The 18,289-nt window shown below is 36.1% G+C and overlaps 1 protein-coding gene across 1 annotated transcript in view; it reads right to left on the bottom strand.

Annotated features, from left to right (window-relative positions):
* Positions 1-18,289, bottom strand: part of nr3c2 (nuclear receptor subfamily 3, group C, member 2) — a 130,948-nt gene continuing 112,659 nt past the window's right edge. Inside the window, exons 8-9 of the mRNA XM_056457692.1 lie at positions 12,511-12,668; positions 1-6,542 (exon numbers count right to left, since the gene is read on the bottom strand). Coding sequence (XP_056313667.1) covers positions 6,387-6,542; positions 12,511-12,668 — 314 coding nt within the window. The 3' untranslated portion in view covers positions 1-6,386. The remainder of the gene's footprint in view (positions 6,543-12,510; positions 12,669-18,289) is intronic.

Here is an 18,289-nt window from a genome sequence, read left to right as displayed (position 1 = left end):
TATTGTTAACAGATTTATTGGAATCCCTTGATGTTTCTGCAAACACAGTTATGGCAAAAAATCTGCATCAAGGTATACAGTTTAGAGGAACTATAGTTGCATCTGTCTTTTGCTCATGTTGAATATTTCCGTACTGAGGAGATTTGCTAACAAGTATTGTACAAAGCAATGTTTTTAAAAAAGGGAAAATCAAAATATGAACAGGAAATGCTCTTTTGTCACAAAAGAGATATGGCTTTGTCTCTTGAAACAATGTATAGCACACACAGAGATTCAGATTTGTCCCCAAATAAAGAAAAGAAATCAGTATCTATTAACAAACAGGTGTTAATGTTCCACCATAACACATGATCTGTGGGTATATACTAGTAAGCTGCATTTTATTCGGTTTTGACATTGTTTACCTTGACCATGCTTTGCCCTTATTTTGCACAAAGGTGCTGCTTGGTGGTAATGTGATTTGTACAAATGCATAGTTTTACATGTTATAAGACTCCCCCAAAAAACACATCTAAAAAGACAGTCGAATCTAAAGGAACGAGCATCTCAAAAGTGTGGATTCACACCAATTCTCAGTATTTCAAGTTTCATCATTTGCTGATGGAGTGACGTAAATTTCAAACACGCTGCAGCAAGCTTGGCAATCTATATTCCTTTATGTTGCTGATGGACATCTGAATTCAATTTCAGTTGGACTTCCAGTTCTACTTCTGTCTTTAGGTGAAATTTTTTATACTGTTTTACAAATTCCATATATTTTTCATATACTGTATAAATAATAATAATATACAGCATGGCTCATTCACAAGACGTCGATAACTTGTGAAAGCCTTTACAAAACATAAAAAAAAAACTTTTTCTAACAGTGCAAAACTATAAGGAGTTCAGTGTCAATGTATTTGCTTGGTTTGTATTCTTTAAATATTAAACAACAAGAAGATGAACGTAATAATAATCTGGGATAAAAAGTTTTGGCAACCAAAAGTCATTTTTCTTTCTATATTATGTAGCTAACCTCTGATGTGAGCTCTAAGTTGTTTTGTTTGTTAGATTTTTAGGCAAAGTGAAGAGGAAAAAAACACAAAAACGTACAATTAATTCACATTACTACAGAGCAAAATGACAAGTTTGAAGTTAGTGACATTCAGGGAGTAAACAAGTCTGCGGTGAAAAGTAAATAAATGTATATCTGTCGTGCTCTCGGGGTCTTACCGTGAATTCTGTTCAACTATAGGCAGTCGTTAAACTGTTTGGAGGGAAATGTGTGAACTTTGTCCCAACATCCGGAAAATATTTAATATAGAAATGTTCCATACAACGCAACGAAATAATTCACTGATTTATTTACAATAGATACTGTAAAATGGTAACTTTTGTGAGAAAAAAAGGCACAAGTTTCCCTTCTTAAATACACTGTAAACATCTTTTCAAAAAAGCATGCATAAACGTTTCACTTTACAAAAGATCTCATATATTCTTTTTTCTTTGTTTTTTTGTTGACAAATTACTAATATATTGTGTCCAGCAAAATAGAATCTCTCAAAAATACTTCACATACATCCTATGAACCTTTTAACATTTCGTTTATATATATTGTGTATTTAAAAAAAGGGAAAAGTTGGAAAAAAGAGACACTGTAAATACCTTCGCAACATCTACTTTTAGGTCCGTCAAAAAAACAAAACATTCAATGTACAGTGTATTGACAAGTTGGTAAAATGCAATTTGGGTACCACAGAGTGATTGTTCTTTTATTTTTATCTAAACTATAAGCATTGTGATTATTTTTGTCCTTAGTCATTTACCACCAACCAGCTACATCACAAAGGCAAACATCACAAGTTCTTGGACGTTTCCAGTTCACTAACGTTCCAACTTGAACCCAACCGCCCCCCTTCCCGCCCAAGAACTTTACATAACCAACACAATAGCAGAACATCACATATCCCAATTATCACTTTGTGTGTCTGTGCAAATCAAAATCAGGATCATACTAATCCTATCAAAAAGAAAGCCAACAATATCCTCTCAAAAGTGAATCAGCCTTCCTGTGCCTTTAAGTCATTTAGAAAGAAACAGACAAACACACACACAAAAAGCACACACAAACCTTCATTGTCCTCAGAATCACAGCATTTCAGAACTTGTGGTACCTCTTTTGATTCCATCAGTAGCACAGTGGGGTTATGAAACATGAAACAGTGGTCCAAATTCCATTTTTAGATACGTTTCACTCAAGTACTCTCAAGTCGACTGGGTATTTCCCCAAATAGCCAGGTTTTAATTGTACGGTTCTTTAAATCAAAAAGTTCCTATGTACAATGTCTGAAAAAATTACCTACAAGCAACAATTATAATTATAAGATACACATATATTGTGTGTTTATGAGCCGGTTACTGTTATTGTTTTCACTAATATGAAAGCAGTTTGTTTCAGAAAAGCTTTTCCCATACTGTATCTAACTGTACATGTGCTGCTACTTAAAATTGTCTACTTTTTACATTAAGAAAACAGAAGCACCTTGTTAGAAAATGGCTTCAAGCTGGATTGATTCTTTGAAACGAAGCAAAAAACATAATCATATATAAAAAGCTTTTTTTCCCTCTGAAACTGTAAATTAGTAGTGTATTTTCTTTAACGTCAAAAAGGAGCTGGTTTAGTAACAGCTTAGGTACAATTTGCTAAATCTGCTACAGTCCTAGCTCACACATAAAATGTGTCTGTGCGAGCTTGTTTCTTTGTACATGATGAGCCATAATTTGCCTCATTGCAAATAAAAAAGGTCCCTTTCAGCGGAACTTTGACCCTGTGTCATGATGTTAACACTATGGGAACACCTTTAGTGTGAAAGGTGCCTGAGGCACATTTCACACACAAATCCTGATTGGCTAGAGCAGTCAGATGACATCACTTGTATGTTACCATGCTATAAAAGTACGTCAAAGCAAAAAGTCATCAGCTTTATTGTTTACAGGAATCTGTTCCCCTATAATATTCCCACTTCATAATGGCGGATGATTCACACATTTTGTGTTTGTTTTGGAGCAAAGCATGCTCTATCAGCTCTCAAGGGAGCTGGCTACTCAAACTGTGATTGCACTGCGGTGATGAAACTGTGCTCGCCTGGCTGAATGAAGAGATGTTGAGACGGCATGACAACTTTGATCTTGGGGATCACAGGTTAAGCTGGCAGAAGAGTTTGAGGTGAGTATATCCCTTTCTTAAACTTCACCCTCTAGATCTGAAGCTCTCAGGTTGAATCCAGCCTCTTCCAATCCAGTTCAGAGCGGGTTATTAGTCCTTTCCAACTCTGAAGGACTCTATGTGATGGAAGTTCCTCCTGGTTGAGGTTATGACCCATGCCACAGCTAGACCCAAGTCTAAACTGGAAGACAGACAGAAAGAAGATCTGTCCAGTGAGACTTAATGACCAGTTTCTGGCCCCACAGAAACTATGCATCCTTAAGAGCATAGTAGCCCCAAACAGTTCTACTTATTTGAATGGTAGGGAACGCTGTGGAAATGGAAATATACCCCTGGTAGAAGAGATGCTTGTAAGCTATCTCTTCTCTTAGCATGGCATCTCTTTTGAAGGTTCTTGCTGCTCCTAGTGGGCAAGGCTTATGCATTGGCATGCCATAGTGGTGAGGTTCTAACACAACAGCAATGTTACAGGCTCCCCAGGCTGATCTCTTAGGGTATCTTAATGCCTTGTTCACACTACAGGACTTTAAGTCCGATTTAGGACTGATTTGCGATATAACGAGCTTGACAACAGACCGGGATGTGATCGTGGGTAATCAGCAATTAATCAGGCTCCGCAGTCTTTATTTGTGAACTGTATAATGCATCAATGAGGCTTGCTTACAGGTCACCGACACCTCACAGATGACCAATACCAAGTGGGGTCAGATTGTAGTGATGAGCTACAGCCAATGAGTGAGCAAGTCATGGGTTCAATTGCCACTGTGTTCATGTGCTCAACAGAAATGATGATGTTTTTACCCAATAGTGTTCTTTTTCTGAAGGCTGTACCCAGAAAATTTAATTAGCTGCGGTTTCAGGGCTGAACAGAGTTGTTTGGTGACCAAGTTGTTGTCAGGTCTTGTAGTGTGTGACCCCTTCTTGTAAATAATTTATGTAGTGTAGTTCACTGGTAGTGTGAATTATTCTTCCCCATGTCAAGCAACTGTCTCCAGAGGGAGTCCCAAGGATGCTGCTATGGCACCAGGTTGGACCATAGAGCAGCATCTGTCAATGAACCTCTTGGGAATCAAGGAGGAGAAATTAGTACAGAGTCTCAACTATGCAACTGGTCCTAGTCATTCAGCCGCCCATGCTTCTCCTCTTCAAAGTTTTGGGGAGGGACATGGCGTGCACACAGAAAATCCAGGGAGGATCACAGGGAGGTTATTTTCCATCTGTAGATTCAAGCAGCCTAAGCCTTAAGATCCTTCTACTGTTCATGTACGTAGATGACAGACTGAGAAATGGGCACACTGCAGGGCAAGAATAGACTGAATTCCACCCTCACTTTTGTTGCCAGCCTCAAGCATTTTAAGCCTACAGGTTGCAGTGTATACGTTGGCTGCATTACCAAACATCCCTAGGAGTTTGAAGAGAGGATGAAGGAGCACTAGGTAGAGACTTAAACATAAAACCCTCTTACTTGTTGTGTAATATTCACTGATGTAGGGAAGAGTAAAGTTGCTGACAGAGTAGCTGAGTGGACTGACTTTACAGAAGTATCGATTTGTCGCTCTTTACGGTATATTCAATACTGGCGGTATTATCAAAATGCTTCTTCTATAAACCACAAGATAAGTATGTGCGTGTTCTGCCAGTAGGAATTAAGAATGTTGAAAGAGAGGAAAGTGACTGCTGTACATTAGGGAAGGGCAACTTTGGACCTGGAGGGCCACTGTCCTGCAGAGTTTAGCTCCAACCCTAATCAAACACACCTGCCTATAGCTTTCTAATCATCTTGAAGACATTGATTAGCTTGTTCAGGTTTGTCTGATTAGTGTTTGAGCAAAACTCTGTTGAACAGGGGTGTCCAAACTCCTGGAGGGTCGGTACTACATAGTTTAGCTCCAGCTTCCTTCAACGCTCCTTGCTGAAGTTTCTGGCATACCTAGAAAGAGCTTAATTAGCTAGTTCAGGTGTGTTTGATTGGGGTTGGAACTAAAATATGCAGGACACCGGCCCTCCAGGACCGAGTTTGCACACCCCTGCTGTAGAACATCAGTCCTCTACAACTCAAGTTGCCCATCCTTGCTGTAAATCCTACTTCCTTACTTTCTTGCCCCCTCTAACACTATACGCTGGAAGCCATTGTGTGAATGTACAGTACATAAGTCCAGGTTAGCATGCTTTTTGAGGGTTTGGCAGATTTAAAAGAGCAGAAATATAAATTTAGTTGCCATCAGGGGGTCCCGCTTGTTCTTCCATGTCCCCCTCCAGCATGCGCTGTACATGCTAAATCAAGTCACCCTTTTATTGACCACCATAGCTAATCAAGATTGGGGTTCTAGACACACGTGCCTTAGACATCATCACATAGAAAGTGTTCCCATAGCACCAACACCATTACACAGCATCTCCTTCCCATCAGGGAGCCAGGTTAAATACATAACCCTAAGACTTTTTCTCAGTCTTTTCCAATAGCATTCTTGTTGAGCTGCCATTCCATTCAGCTTATCAATCATCAGCATGACCAGTACTCACTATGTAAACACTTCAAGTCATCAAAATATGCATTGATGCCATTTTTGCAGATGAAATAAATAGCCACAATTCAGCATTATTAAACATATTGTAGCCCTTAGAGTCTCTCTCGTTACTTACCAAACAAGCCAGACGAATCAACTTTTCATAAAAGTGATACAGTTATGGACATATTTGTCTCAATCAGCAATAAAGAGAAGTTTTTATTACTGAATCTCGCCTTGAATTTTACAAGCGCTGATTTTTTTTACTGTTACATAAGAATGCAATGGTATTTACTGGCAGATTGGCAGGTCAAGGATATGTCTAAGACGTGGGCCCATATTTCTCTGTGTGTGATGTATTCACATGTGACTGTGCACTATAGCTTTACCAAAGAATATGGCTTCATATCCATATAGAACATTGTCAGCATTGTCTTTGGGGGTAAGGGACGCACTGTCACGTGAAATTTGAGTTCTTCTCCGTTGGCCGGGTACAGAGATCTCTCTTTGCCTTCCCTCACTACACAAGCCTTATATGGCTTTAAACCAAGCCTCATATTACGCCTTGCTTTGTGCATAGCGGGCTTGCTCTTGTTCGCTCTCCGAGGGCTGTGTGTCCTCTGCTTTTCCTCTCATTTGATCCTTCGTTTTCCCCTACTTTCGTGAGTTTTCAGTCATTTCTTATGAAAGTAGAGGGTGTGTGTTTGTCCCGACTCCACCTTTGGTATCTGGTCGCTGATAATTTCCACCAGCATCTCGGGAAACTCAACCTTCAGAGCCTGGGATTCACGGAAAGTGTAGAAACAAAAGTCCAACAGGCTCCGAACAAGCTGGAAAGAGAGAGTCAGGAGTCAGATTTAATTCAAAACGATGTTAAAAAGCACTTTTTTTATTATTTAAACTCTTTATTACTCTACTGTTATTTTTAACATCTACTGATTTTAGAAATGAAAAAATGTTTAGCTTATAAAAACATTTTTAAGCATCAAAACAAAAGTACAATGCCGTTTTAAATGCATTTCTATTCCATTCTGTTATATTCTATAATATTCTATTATTTTCTGTTTTGTTACATGGACATACATGAAACATTTTGGCATGTTTTACAGAAGACACCTTTTAGAGAGGCATTCAGTGTAATTAATTAATAATTTAGTTTATTTGTTTACAGGGTCAATGCACATTAACCAACATTACTGTAAAATCTATCTGCCTGTTTATCTCTCTGTCTGTGTGTTTATCTATCTAGTGTTCAATCCTGCTAAGAAGCGTCAAGCCTTAGCAGAAATCCACCCTATAGGGGGCACTTATGAGGGTTATATAGAGTTTAGTGTTAGTGTTAAGGTTTAGGGTTTAGTGTCTATGGTTGTTTAGTGTTATGGTTTATGGTTATTAATTGTTATGGTTTAGGGTTGTTTATGGTTATTTAGTGTTAGGGTTAATTAGTGTTAGGGTTTATGGTTATTTAGTGTTAGTGTTTAGGGTTATTTAGTGTTAGTGTTTAGGGTTATTTAGTGTTATGGTTTATGGTTATTTAGTGTTAGTGTTTAGGGTTATTTAGTGTTAGTGTTTAGGGTTATTTAGTGTTATGGTTTATGGTTATTTAGTGTTATGGTTTATGGTTATTTAGTGTTAGGGTTTAGGGTTAATTAGTGTTATGGTTTATGGTTATTTAGTGTTAGGGTTTAGGGTTAATTAGTGTTATGGTTTAGGGTTATTTAGTGTTATGGTTTATGGTTATTTAGTGTTAGGGTTTAGGGTTATTTAGTGTTATGGTTTATGGTTATTTAGTGTTAGGGTTTAGGGTTATTTAGTGTTATGGTTTATGATTATTTAGTGTTAGGGTTTAGGGTTATTTAGTGTTATGGTTTATGGTTATTTAGTGTTAGGGTTTAGGGTTAATTAGTGTTATGGTTTATGGTTATTTAGTGTTATGGTTTAGGGTTATTTAGTGTTAGGGTTTAGGGATATTTAGTGTTATGGTTTATGGTTATTTAGTGTTAGGGTTTAGGGTTATTTAGTGTTACGGTTTATGGTTATTTAGTGTTATGGTTTAGGGTTATTTAGTGTTAGGGTTTAGGGATATTTAGTGTTATGGTTTATGGTTATTTAGTGTTAGGGTTTAGGGTTAATTAGTGTTATGGTTTATGATTATTTAGTGTTAGGGTTTAGGGTTATTTAGTGTTATGGTTTATGGTTATTTAGTGTTAGGGTTTAGGGTTATTTAGTGTTATGGTTTATGGTTATTTAGTGTTAGGGTTTAGGGTTATTTAGTGTTAGGGTTTAGGGATATTTAGTGTTAAGGTTTAGGGATATTTAGTGTTATGGTTTAGGGTTATTTAGTGTTAGGGTTTAGGGATATTTAGTGTTATGGTTTATGGTTATTTAGTGTTAGGGTTTAGGGTTATTTAGTGTTACGGTTTATGGTTATTTAGTGTTATGGTTTAGGGTTATTTAGTGTTAGGGTTTAGGGATATTTAGTGTTATGGTTTATGGTTATTTAGTGTTAGGGTTTAGGGTTAATTAGTGTTATGGTTTATGATTATTTAGTGTTAGGGTTTAGGGTTATTTAGTGTTATGGTTTATGGTTATTTAGTGTTAGGGTTTAGGGTTATTTATTGTTATGGTTTATGGTTATTTAGTCTTAGGGTTTAGGGTTAATTAGTGTTATGGTTTATGGTTATTTAGTGTTAGGGTTTAGGGGTATTTAGTGTTATGGTTTATGGTTATTTAGTGTTATGGTTTAGGGTTAATTAGTGTTAGGGTTTATAATTATTTAGTGTTAGGGTTTAGGGGTATTTAGTGTTATGGTTTATGGTTATTTAGTGTTAGGGTTTAGGGGTATTTAGTGTTATGGTTTATGGTTATTTAGTGTTATGGTTTATGGTTATTTAGTGTTAGGGTTTATGGTTATTTAGTGTTATGGTTTATGGTTATTTAGTGTTATGGTTTAGGGTTAATTAGTGTTAGGGTTTATAATTATTTAGTGTTAGGGTTTAGGGGTATTTAGTGTTATGGTTTATGGTTATTTAGTGTTAGGGTTTAGGGGTATTTAGTGTTATGGTTTATGGTTATTTAGTGTTAGGGTTTAGGGGTATTTAGTGTTATGGTTTATGGTTATTTAGTGTTAGGGTTAATTAGTGTTATGGTTTATGGTTATTTAGTGTTAGGGTTTAGGGTTATTTAGTGTTAGGGTTTAGGGGTATTTAGTGTTATGGTTTATGGTTATTTAGTGTTAGGGTTAATTAGTGTTATGGTTTATGGTTATTTAGTGTTAGGGTTTAGGGTTATTTAGTGTTAGGGTTTAGGGTTATATAGTGTTAAGGTTTAGGGTTTAGAGTCTAGGGTTATTTAGTGTTAATGTTTAGGGTTAATTAGTGTTAGGGTTATTTAATGTTAAGGTTTAGGGTTTAGAGTATATGGTTATTTAGTGTTAAGTTTTAAGGTTATTTGGTGTTATGGTTTAGGGTTATTTAGTGTTATGGTTTATGGTTATTTAGTGTTAGGGTTTAGGGTTATTTAGTGTTATGGTTTATGGTTATTTAGTGTTAGGGTTTAGGGTTAATTAGTGTTATGGTTTATGGTTATTTAGTGTTGGGGTTTAGGGTTTAGTATTATTAGGGTTTAGGGTTATATAGTGTTAAGGTTTAGGGTTTAGAGTCTAGGGTTATTTAGTGTTAATGTTTAGGGTTAATTAGTGTTAGGGTTATTTGGTGTTAAGGTTTAGGGTTTAGAGTATATGGTTATTTAGTGTTAAGTTTTAAGGTTATTTGGTGTTATGGTTTAAGGTTTAGGGTTATTTAGTGTTAAGGTTTTGGGTTTAGAGTCTAGGGTTATTTAGTGTTAGGGTTTAGGGTTATTTAGTATAAAGGTTTAGGGTTTATGGTTATCTGGTGTTAAGGTTTAGGGTTAATTAGTGTTAGGGTTATTTAGTGTTAAGGTTTAGGGTTTAGAGTCTAGGGTTATTTAGTGTTAGGTTTTAGGGTTATTTAGTGTTAGGGTTTAGGGTTGTTTAGTGTTAAGGTTTAGGGTTATTTAGTGTTAAGGTTTAGGGTTAATGTGTGTTAGGGTTAAGTTGCATATAGGTAAGAGGGTAAAAGCAAGTTTCACCTTCATTTCTTCACCCTTATTAGAATATTCCATCTGATTGGCCTAGACTTACATGGCTATATGTCTTGAAGCGTCTGTCTGTCTGTCTGTCTGTCTGTCTGTCTGTCTGTCTGTCTGTCTGTTAGTCTGTTAGTCTGTCAGTCTGTCTGTCTGTCTGTCTGTCTGTCTATATATCTAGCTGTAAAGACATGTCAGGTGTCAGATTTAATTCAGAATGACAGTGATTATCCTTAAAGAGACGCTCTGATGAAGCATGAGTGTGGATAAACATGTTTTGATGCATTAGGGAGGAGAAGACTTTAGAGAGCTATGCTCATTTATGGATGCCCTGTCTAACTGACCAAAGCGCTTGTAGGCAGATTTTGAACTTGTTTCTCTTCATCTTACAAATTAATAAATCAACACTACTGTCAAGTGTTCTTCACCCCCAAGTGCAGTTCAGAGTGTCTTTTCCAGTACTTTTGTGAGCCATTACAAAATGTTGAGCTGGCAGCAATGCAATAAGTGATTAGAAATGAACTGCTGCTTTCGTCTTTCAGGGTTAACATGAAGGATGGCAGTTTTGTTTTATTATTATTATTATTATTATTATTTGAATGCACATTTGACATTATAACTCTTTAATAATCTACTCCTTTGATTATTTAAACACCTACTGATTTTAGAATTGAATTTTGAATTGTGTCCCAGCTTATAAACACAGACATTTTGTTCACATATTCATGCATAAAAACACAAGTCAATAGTTTTAAAATGTTTCTTTATTTATTTATTTTTCAAATTTAATTTATTGTTTTAGACACATATACCAGTTATTTTTCTTTTAATCATTTTTGTTCTAAATGTGCCTAACAAGATTTTTAGATATTTAATTTTTTTATACATTAATCACTGTACTGTTTTACAGAAGAGACCTTCTACTGTGGCTTTCAGTGTAATAAATTAAAATATTTAAAAAAATCTTGTCAGACACATTTAGATCAACAAAATAATAATAATAATAATAAAAAAACAAATCTGTGTCTGATTAAAAACATCATACTATTAAAAATTGTTGTTCACCTTTATCACCTAAATCTTCTTTATCATAAATTTGTAAAATAATCAGTACAAAATTTCTAATCAACTTAACACAAAAGATTCTAGGAGTAAAGATTTTGTGTATGTACAGACATTGGCCACTTTATTAGGTACACCTTACTAGTACCGGGTTAAACCCCCTTTTGCTTTGGCCCTTTTGACTTAATCCTTTGTGGCATAGATTCAACAAGGTACTGGAAAATTCCTCTGAGATTCCTCAGAGATGACATGATAGCATCACGCAGTTGCTGCAGATTTGTCAGCTGCACATTCATGATGCGAATCTTCCGTTCCACCACATACCAAAGGTGTTCTATTGGGTTGTGATCTGGTGACTGTGGAGGCCATTTGTGTACAGTGAATTCAAATTTGTCATGTTCAAGAAACCAGACTGAGATGATTCGCACTTTATGACATGGCGCGTTATCCTGCTTGAAGTATTTATCAGAAGATGGGTACACTGTGGTCATAAAGGGATGGACATGGTCAGCAACAATACTCAGGTAGGCTGTGCCAGTGAAACAATGCTCAGTTGGTATTAATAGGCCCAAAGTGTGCCAGGAAAATATCCCTCACACCATTACACCACCACCAGCAGCCTGAACCGTTGATACAAGGCAGGATAGATCCATGCTTTCATGTTGTTGATGCCAAATTCTGACCCTACCATCCAAATGTTGCAGCAGAAATCGAGAGTCATGAGACCAGGCAACATTTTTCTAATGTGCTATTGTTCAATTTTGATGAGCCTGTGTGAATTGTAGCCTCAGTTTCTTGTTCTCAGTTGCCAGGAGTGGCACCTGGTGTGGTCTTCTGCTGCTGTAGCCCATCCGCCTCAAGGTTGGACGTTTTGTGCATTCAGAGATGCTCTTCTGTATACCACAATTGTAACGAGTGGTTATTTGAGTTACTGTTGTCTTTCTATCAACTCGAACCAGTCTGGCCATTCTCCTCTGATCTTTGTCGTCAATAAGGCTTTTTTGCCCACGTAATTTCCACTCACTGGATATTTTTTTCTGACCATTCTCTGTAAACCCTAGAGATGGACCCTAGAGATTGCGTAGATCAGCAGTTTCTGAAATACTCAACAACCATGCCACATTCAAATTCATTTAAATCACCTTTCTCCCCATTGTGATGCTCATTTTGAACTGCAGCAGATTGTCTTGACCATGTCTGCATGCCTAAATGCATTGAGTTGCTGCCATGTGATCGGCTAATAAGAAATGTGCGTTAACGAGCAGTTGGACAGGTGTACCTAATAAAGTGGCCGGTGAGTGTATGTTATAATATATTATTGTATAAAAGAATTGGCAACAGTATGTTGCCTTGCTTATTTTATTTCCCAAAAAGTAAAAATAAATTATATACATTTTTTTATTAAATAAAACACAGCTTGCTCATAGTTTGAGTATCTCTCAGATTTTACTCGTATTCTACTAGAGATGCTTAAGAAACTTTCTATGAGCTTAAAACTTGCCACTTTATGGAAATCAGAAAAGGCATCGGGATTAGTTTTGGAAGGTATAGCTGTAACGAAGCAGAATTACTTCCAACCTGCTTTGATCTATTAGCTTAGCTCAATAACAGAGGAACGTTTCAACTTACATCATGCGTGGCGTCCAGAAGTTTGGTGAGCTGGAAGAAGCGCTGCCATGTTTGGCCAGAATTGTTAGTGGCTTTCCCAACAGAGCGGCGGAGCTCCTTAATGTAATTCACCCGCATCTCCTCAAATGCCCCTTGGTTCTTCAGACCATCTTTGGGCACTGTTATCAAAAGAAAAGCATGTTATTTTTAACAATGTTCAGTACACATTTATATAGCATGTAAAACTACAATAGTTCTATATCTATTTCTGTCTATTCATCCTTCTTCTAATTCGTCTGTCTTGCAGGCTATTTCTCTGCTGATTAATGTTCCCTTGTGTGAAGTTATTCAGGATTAACTCAATCAGAGTACCGAAAAGAACTTTGACTTTTGGCAGATGAGAGATACAATCTCCTTCAGGTTGAAGGGAGTAATTCTCTCCTATCCTGTAGAGGACAAGTGCACTTATGGCCTGCAGCCAACCACGTGAAATGACATTCCGTTTCTGGACAGCTGAATAAGAAACAGCTCATCCACACACTCCAGCTCATCCACACACTCCTATCCACCTTTCAGCAACAAGCAAATTAACATCTAGTCATTTCTTTGCATCCCATTGGCTGGCTAATTGATTTGCTTAATTTATGATTTTGATAGTAGCATGTCCAAACAAGGCAGTGTAAGCTGAAAAGCAATTACAGCAGTGGCAGACCTTAAGCTTGTAATTAGAGGAAATTGAAATAATTTTATTAATTTGTATTGAAATTCAAGAACAAACATCATACGTATGTGTATGTGTAGTCTTAGATGGATAATTCACACCAAAGTTAAAATTTGCTAGACATTCTCAGGTCATCAAAAATCTAGGTATATACCTTTATATACTAAATTTATCTGAAAATGTGGTGCTTGGTGGTATTCATGTGTGGTAATGCAAGCCAATAGTCACTATTTGAGAGTCAAAAATATACACAGGCAAAGGAAAATAAATAGTCAAAGCCACTTCAGTACATCAGTACATGCACGACTCTGAAACATTTACTTATTCAAATAAGCCGTTATCCCAGTTTCCCAGTGATGGGAATGGATAGAAGTGTTTGAAAGATTTGCAAGTTTTTCTTCAAATTAATATTGTATATTTAAGTATTTTATTTGGTATTCATATTGGTATTGTTGGTTTATCACGTGAATTTAGAATTTAAAACTGAAGAGTTGCATTGCAACAAATAATTGTGAAATATAAAGTTCAAATATATTCATCTCAAGAAGAAGCATTTGATTTGTACTTCTGCTACACATTTTTTCAATAATTATTTGGGTCTAGAAAGCATTTAGGATATATTTCCACAATATCTCACCTACTGCTGGACTTTTGCTCAATCTGGATGCTCTTACATTCGCAGTAAGTTCTTGTTGGGAGACAGTCTAGTAACTCCTACACAATTACAGGCTATTCACAAAATAATATTGTGTTTTATATTAATCACTTTGAATGTAAATATGGCATTATAACAATTAATATTCGGTACAGTCTTTTATACAGTATGAACTGTCAGAATTACCAATAGGCCATTTTAGTAGTTGTATATTTTTGGTAGTTCCAGTGTTAATAAACATCTGAAATCCATGTACTGGGCAAAAAGCTTTTGAACAGTTTATGCATAAGTTATTTATAACACTACTCTGATAAAGAAAAATCATTTAACCCATTAAAGGGTACCTATGACGAAAATCATCTTTTGTAAACTGTTTGGACAGAACTGTGGGTAGGTATAGTGTGTCCACTGTCATACTGGGGTTATATAAAGACAGTAAGTCAGGAGGTTTTTAATTCCCTGAATTAAAATAAGATCCAAATCCCTCCCATTTTGAGGCCCACCGCAATGTGATGTAGGAGTGTGGTTTCCCCGCCCACCAAATTGATTGACAGCTGCATATAATCATATTCCAAGACAAGACGTGCGCAAAGCAACCGGGATTATACAATCTGTTCTTCTCTCTGTGATAATCAATCATCATTAAAACAGTGCATGTTTGTAATGAATTACAGCAATTGTACCTTCTGAACTTTATCACCATAGTATTTTATAAAGTATGAATCATCAGAATTACCAATATGCCATTTCTGTAGCTGTATAATTTTGGTAGTTCCAGTGTTAATAAAGTAACATCTGAAATCCGTGGACAAAAAGCTTGTGATGATCAGTTTATGCTTAAGCCATTTATAACCCTATACTCTGAGAAAGGAGAATCATTTAACCCAGTAACATGAACACATGCATTACCGTCTTATTAAATGAACATTATTTCATCATTTACTTATCAAGGACAAAAGAAAGATATAATGATGAATGTTGGAAAAAGCACCTATTGACTTATACAATACTTTTGTTCTTATTATGAATGTTAATGGTTGCTTTTTGCGAAATTCATCAGAATATCTTGTTTTGGGTTCAACAAGAAAGAAATGCATAAAAGTTTAGAACCACTTGGGTGTGATTTTTTTTTTTTTTTTTGGGTGAATTACCCCTTTAAAAATGTGCATGTAAAACAAATCACTGACTTGCCCTGAATCATTACCATTACTTGACATTAACTTTTTGATCACCAGCCACTGTGACTAGTAGATTTCCAACATTACTAGTCACTCACCATTTTCACTTGCTTCAATTTTGTTGTTGGGAAAATATATTTTATATGCATGAATTTGACTTTGGCATGCTAAAATGACTTGATTTAGATGTCGTGTTGTGTCCACATGCCTCCTCATTCATATTACTTTATGTGTGTTGTGTATGAGCTTGCTCAATGAGCATGAGCAAATGGGTTATGATTTCAAGGTGTTGCATTGCAATTCGTTTTTTATTTCACATGACGTTTCCTTAATATTAAGGATTTACCTAATTTATCTCTGACCACACCAAAAATAAATAAATAAATAAATAATTATTTCTTAGACACGAATTTTTAATAATGTATCAAAACCAAGCGGCAACCTCCAGCTCTCCCTTGTAAAGCAAATATGGAGGTAACTGAAACTGCAATTCATCAAAATTCCACTAGTCCTGGCTCCATAATAGAGCAAATTTCTATTGACCTCACTGTTAAAATAGCCAACTTTACAGCAGAAAAAAAAGGTGTTTACAGCCAAAGAAAGATTTTGGTTCATTTAGCTAATATTACCCTTTATGACAACTGTGAGGAGGGCGAATTTTTTTTAAAACTCATCCGTTTAATTTATATTAGGTTATATTAAGTCTGCATAATTAAGGGCGTGGCCACTTGAGTGACAGCTAGGTTTCGTTGGTCACTGTCATGTTACCTCAGCTGAACTCGGCATATACATCGTATTTTTGTTTTGTTTTATGTGGCTTTACACAGTCAGTTGCCTTTTGGAATTATTTCTAACAATTATCAGATGATATGGCATACTGTGCACTTAATTGTGCTCACAAACCATTCACATGGCCTCCATTTCCCAGGTGAGTGAAATTATATACTTATATACCATCACTTTAAATGTATTTGTTTTGTTTAAGATCATTTATATTTTTCTTTAGACCTGTAATGCACTCCAGAATCTGACAGATTGATTAGCTGTAGGCTCTAGAACAGTCATCTGAAACATTGTCATACAGTGTTATGCCTGGATTTCATAAATAGCCTTCATTTACTAACACAGACCATATTTTAAGTGTTTGGAAGTAATTTGAGTTTTCCTCCTGTTGTAAAAACGTCATAAGAACAATGTTTAGTGGCTCAATGTGTTACAACAGTGTTTTTTAAAAGACTGAACACTTGATTAATATAGTATACAACCAAGCACATGTGGTCAGAACACAAACAAGTCGCAGGTAATGGAGTATTAAGCGTTTCTCCCAAAGGAAAGCCCATCTAAGCAAAATGCTAGCTGGCGTCTGTAGCTCCACTCACTCACTCCACTCCTCTTTGCCATTGTTTGGTATCCCCTGGCCGGTGCAATGACACGTAAATAAAATGGCGACAGTTGGCCATGCCTACTTGTAGCTTCATTTGCACATTCTTTAGAAACCTATGGGTGACGTAATGGATACTACGTCCATATCTTTACAGTTTATGGTCAAAACAAGCTAAATATAGCTGTATACATGCACTTGTTAATTCAACAAAACTTTTCTTTAAAAAATTGACATTTAAAAAATAATTATTGTCACGTATCTATAATATGTACAGTAGTCTGTCCTGGTTAAAGGTCTCAGATAAACAGTTAACTACACATAAATGGGGATTTAATCTCAAATTAAGGCAAAAAAGAGAATTAAACCAAATTAACAAAGATAACTGTAAGCAAAAGAAAGCAGGTAAAAAAAACATACAATGTGATAATAAAAGGACGACGACATGCACATGGTTAACATCAGGCCAATGAATAATCTGTTCAAAGAATAGTTAAAGCGAAAGTGGCAGGACTGTGGGTGCACGATCATCACTTTTTTGTCCAGTCTTTTTCAAAGAGAACCAATTGCACCAGTTGTGTTTCCTATAGGCACAGTTTCTTTGTGCAAGGAAACGGGAGCAAGCATGCTTTTTAAACAGCATCACATCACCTGTGCGCGCGAGTGATCATCCTCTCATTCGGTATTCACCTGGTTTCTTTTGCTTGCGCGAACACAATTATTTCTGTCTGTCGAGCTGCTTCTCAATTCTAAGATCACATTTGCACGAATACTGGGCCCCTCTCATCATTACACAACAAGATGACGAGGCTAAAAATATTAATGTTGTAAATCATGTTCAGTTTCTTGCACAGACCAGTCGTTCTCTTTATTAGACCTCAATGTATCACCAAGAGGCTTTTGCTTGTATGTTTTATCTCCTCCCCTCTGAAAGTGCCGCTAGCTATTGACTTGCTTGTTATGAATCACAGACAACCATAGTGGTTTCTGCTAAAAATAATCTTTAATGCTCTACTGAAGAAAAAAAGTCGCCTACATTAGATGGCCAGAGGGGGTGATTAAATTAACGTTTCAATTTCTGGTTGAAGCATCCCTTTAAGACATAATTTTCAACAAACTCCAGTTTTAACAGAGAAATAACAAAACACCTTTCATATTTTGCTAGCTCCAATTTACAACAACAGGTCATTCAGGATATTTAAAGCTCTCTTTCTCTCTGTGCAGCAATTTATGAAAGTTTCTTATTTCCTTTATTTCTTTAATATTTTTTAGCACTATTTACTTAATCACTCTTACCATTGTGTACAACTATAGGTGAAATTATAGGTGAACTTTCTCGTACGCACTTGTACACAGCTGCTTATATCAATATACAATGCAATACTTTCTACATTCGCACTTGTACACAGCACCTTATAACCTGTATATTTATAACAATCTGTACATACAACTCAACATCCAGGTTTCTTGACTAGCCGCATCTGTTTAATGTTTATCATTTTTATTTATTTATTTATTTTTTTTTTCATATTTATTTTGTGTTGTCACTTTATGTACACTGGAAGCTTCTGTAGCCAAAAAAATTACTTGTGTGTGTGAAGCACACTTGGCAATAAAACTGATTCTGATTCCGATTCTGAAATGGCTAAGCTACATTGTGTTTTATGTGTGTATGTCCTGGTCCTCCAGGTTGGGGATTAAGCGTTGGGCTAACGACCCACCTCATAAAAATTAGATGTTACGAAACAACAAAATAGTGCAGCTAAATATCAACTTCAATATAAACAGCCCTGGGAGCAAGTAAATAAATAGGTTTGTAGTTTAGAAAACCATGACATCTCCCTCAGAAGAAGAAAAGTCTGCTT

Source organism: Danio aesculapii, chromosome 1, assembly GCF_903798145.1.
Source record: "Danio aesculapii chromosome 1, fDanAes4.1, whole genome shotgun sequence".
Taxonomy (NCBI): Eukaryota; Metazoa; Chordata; class Actinopteri; order Cypriniformes; family Danionidae; genus Danio; species Danio aesculapii.
Note: the sequence above shows the minus strand (reverse complement) of the source record. Positions and strands in the feature narration are given on the sequence as shown.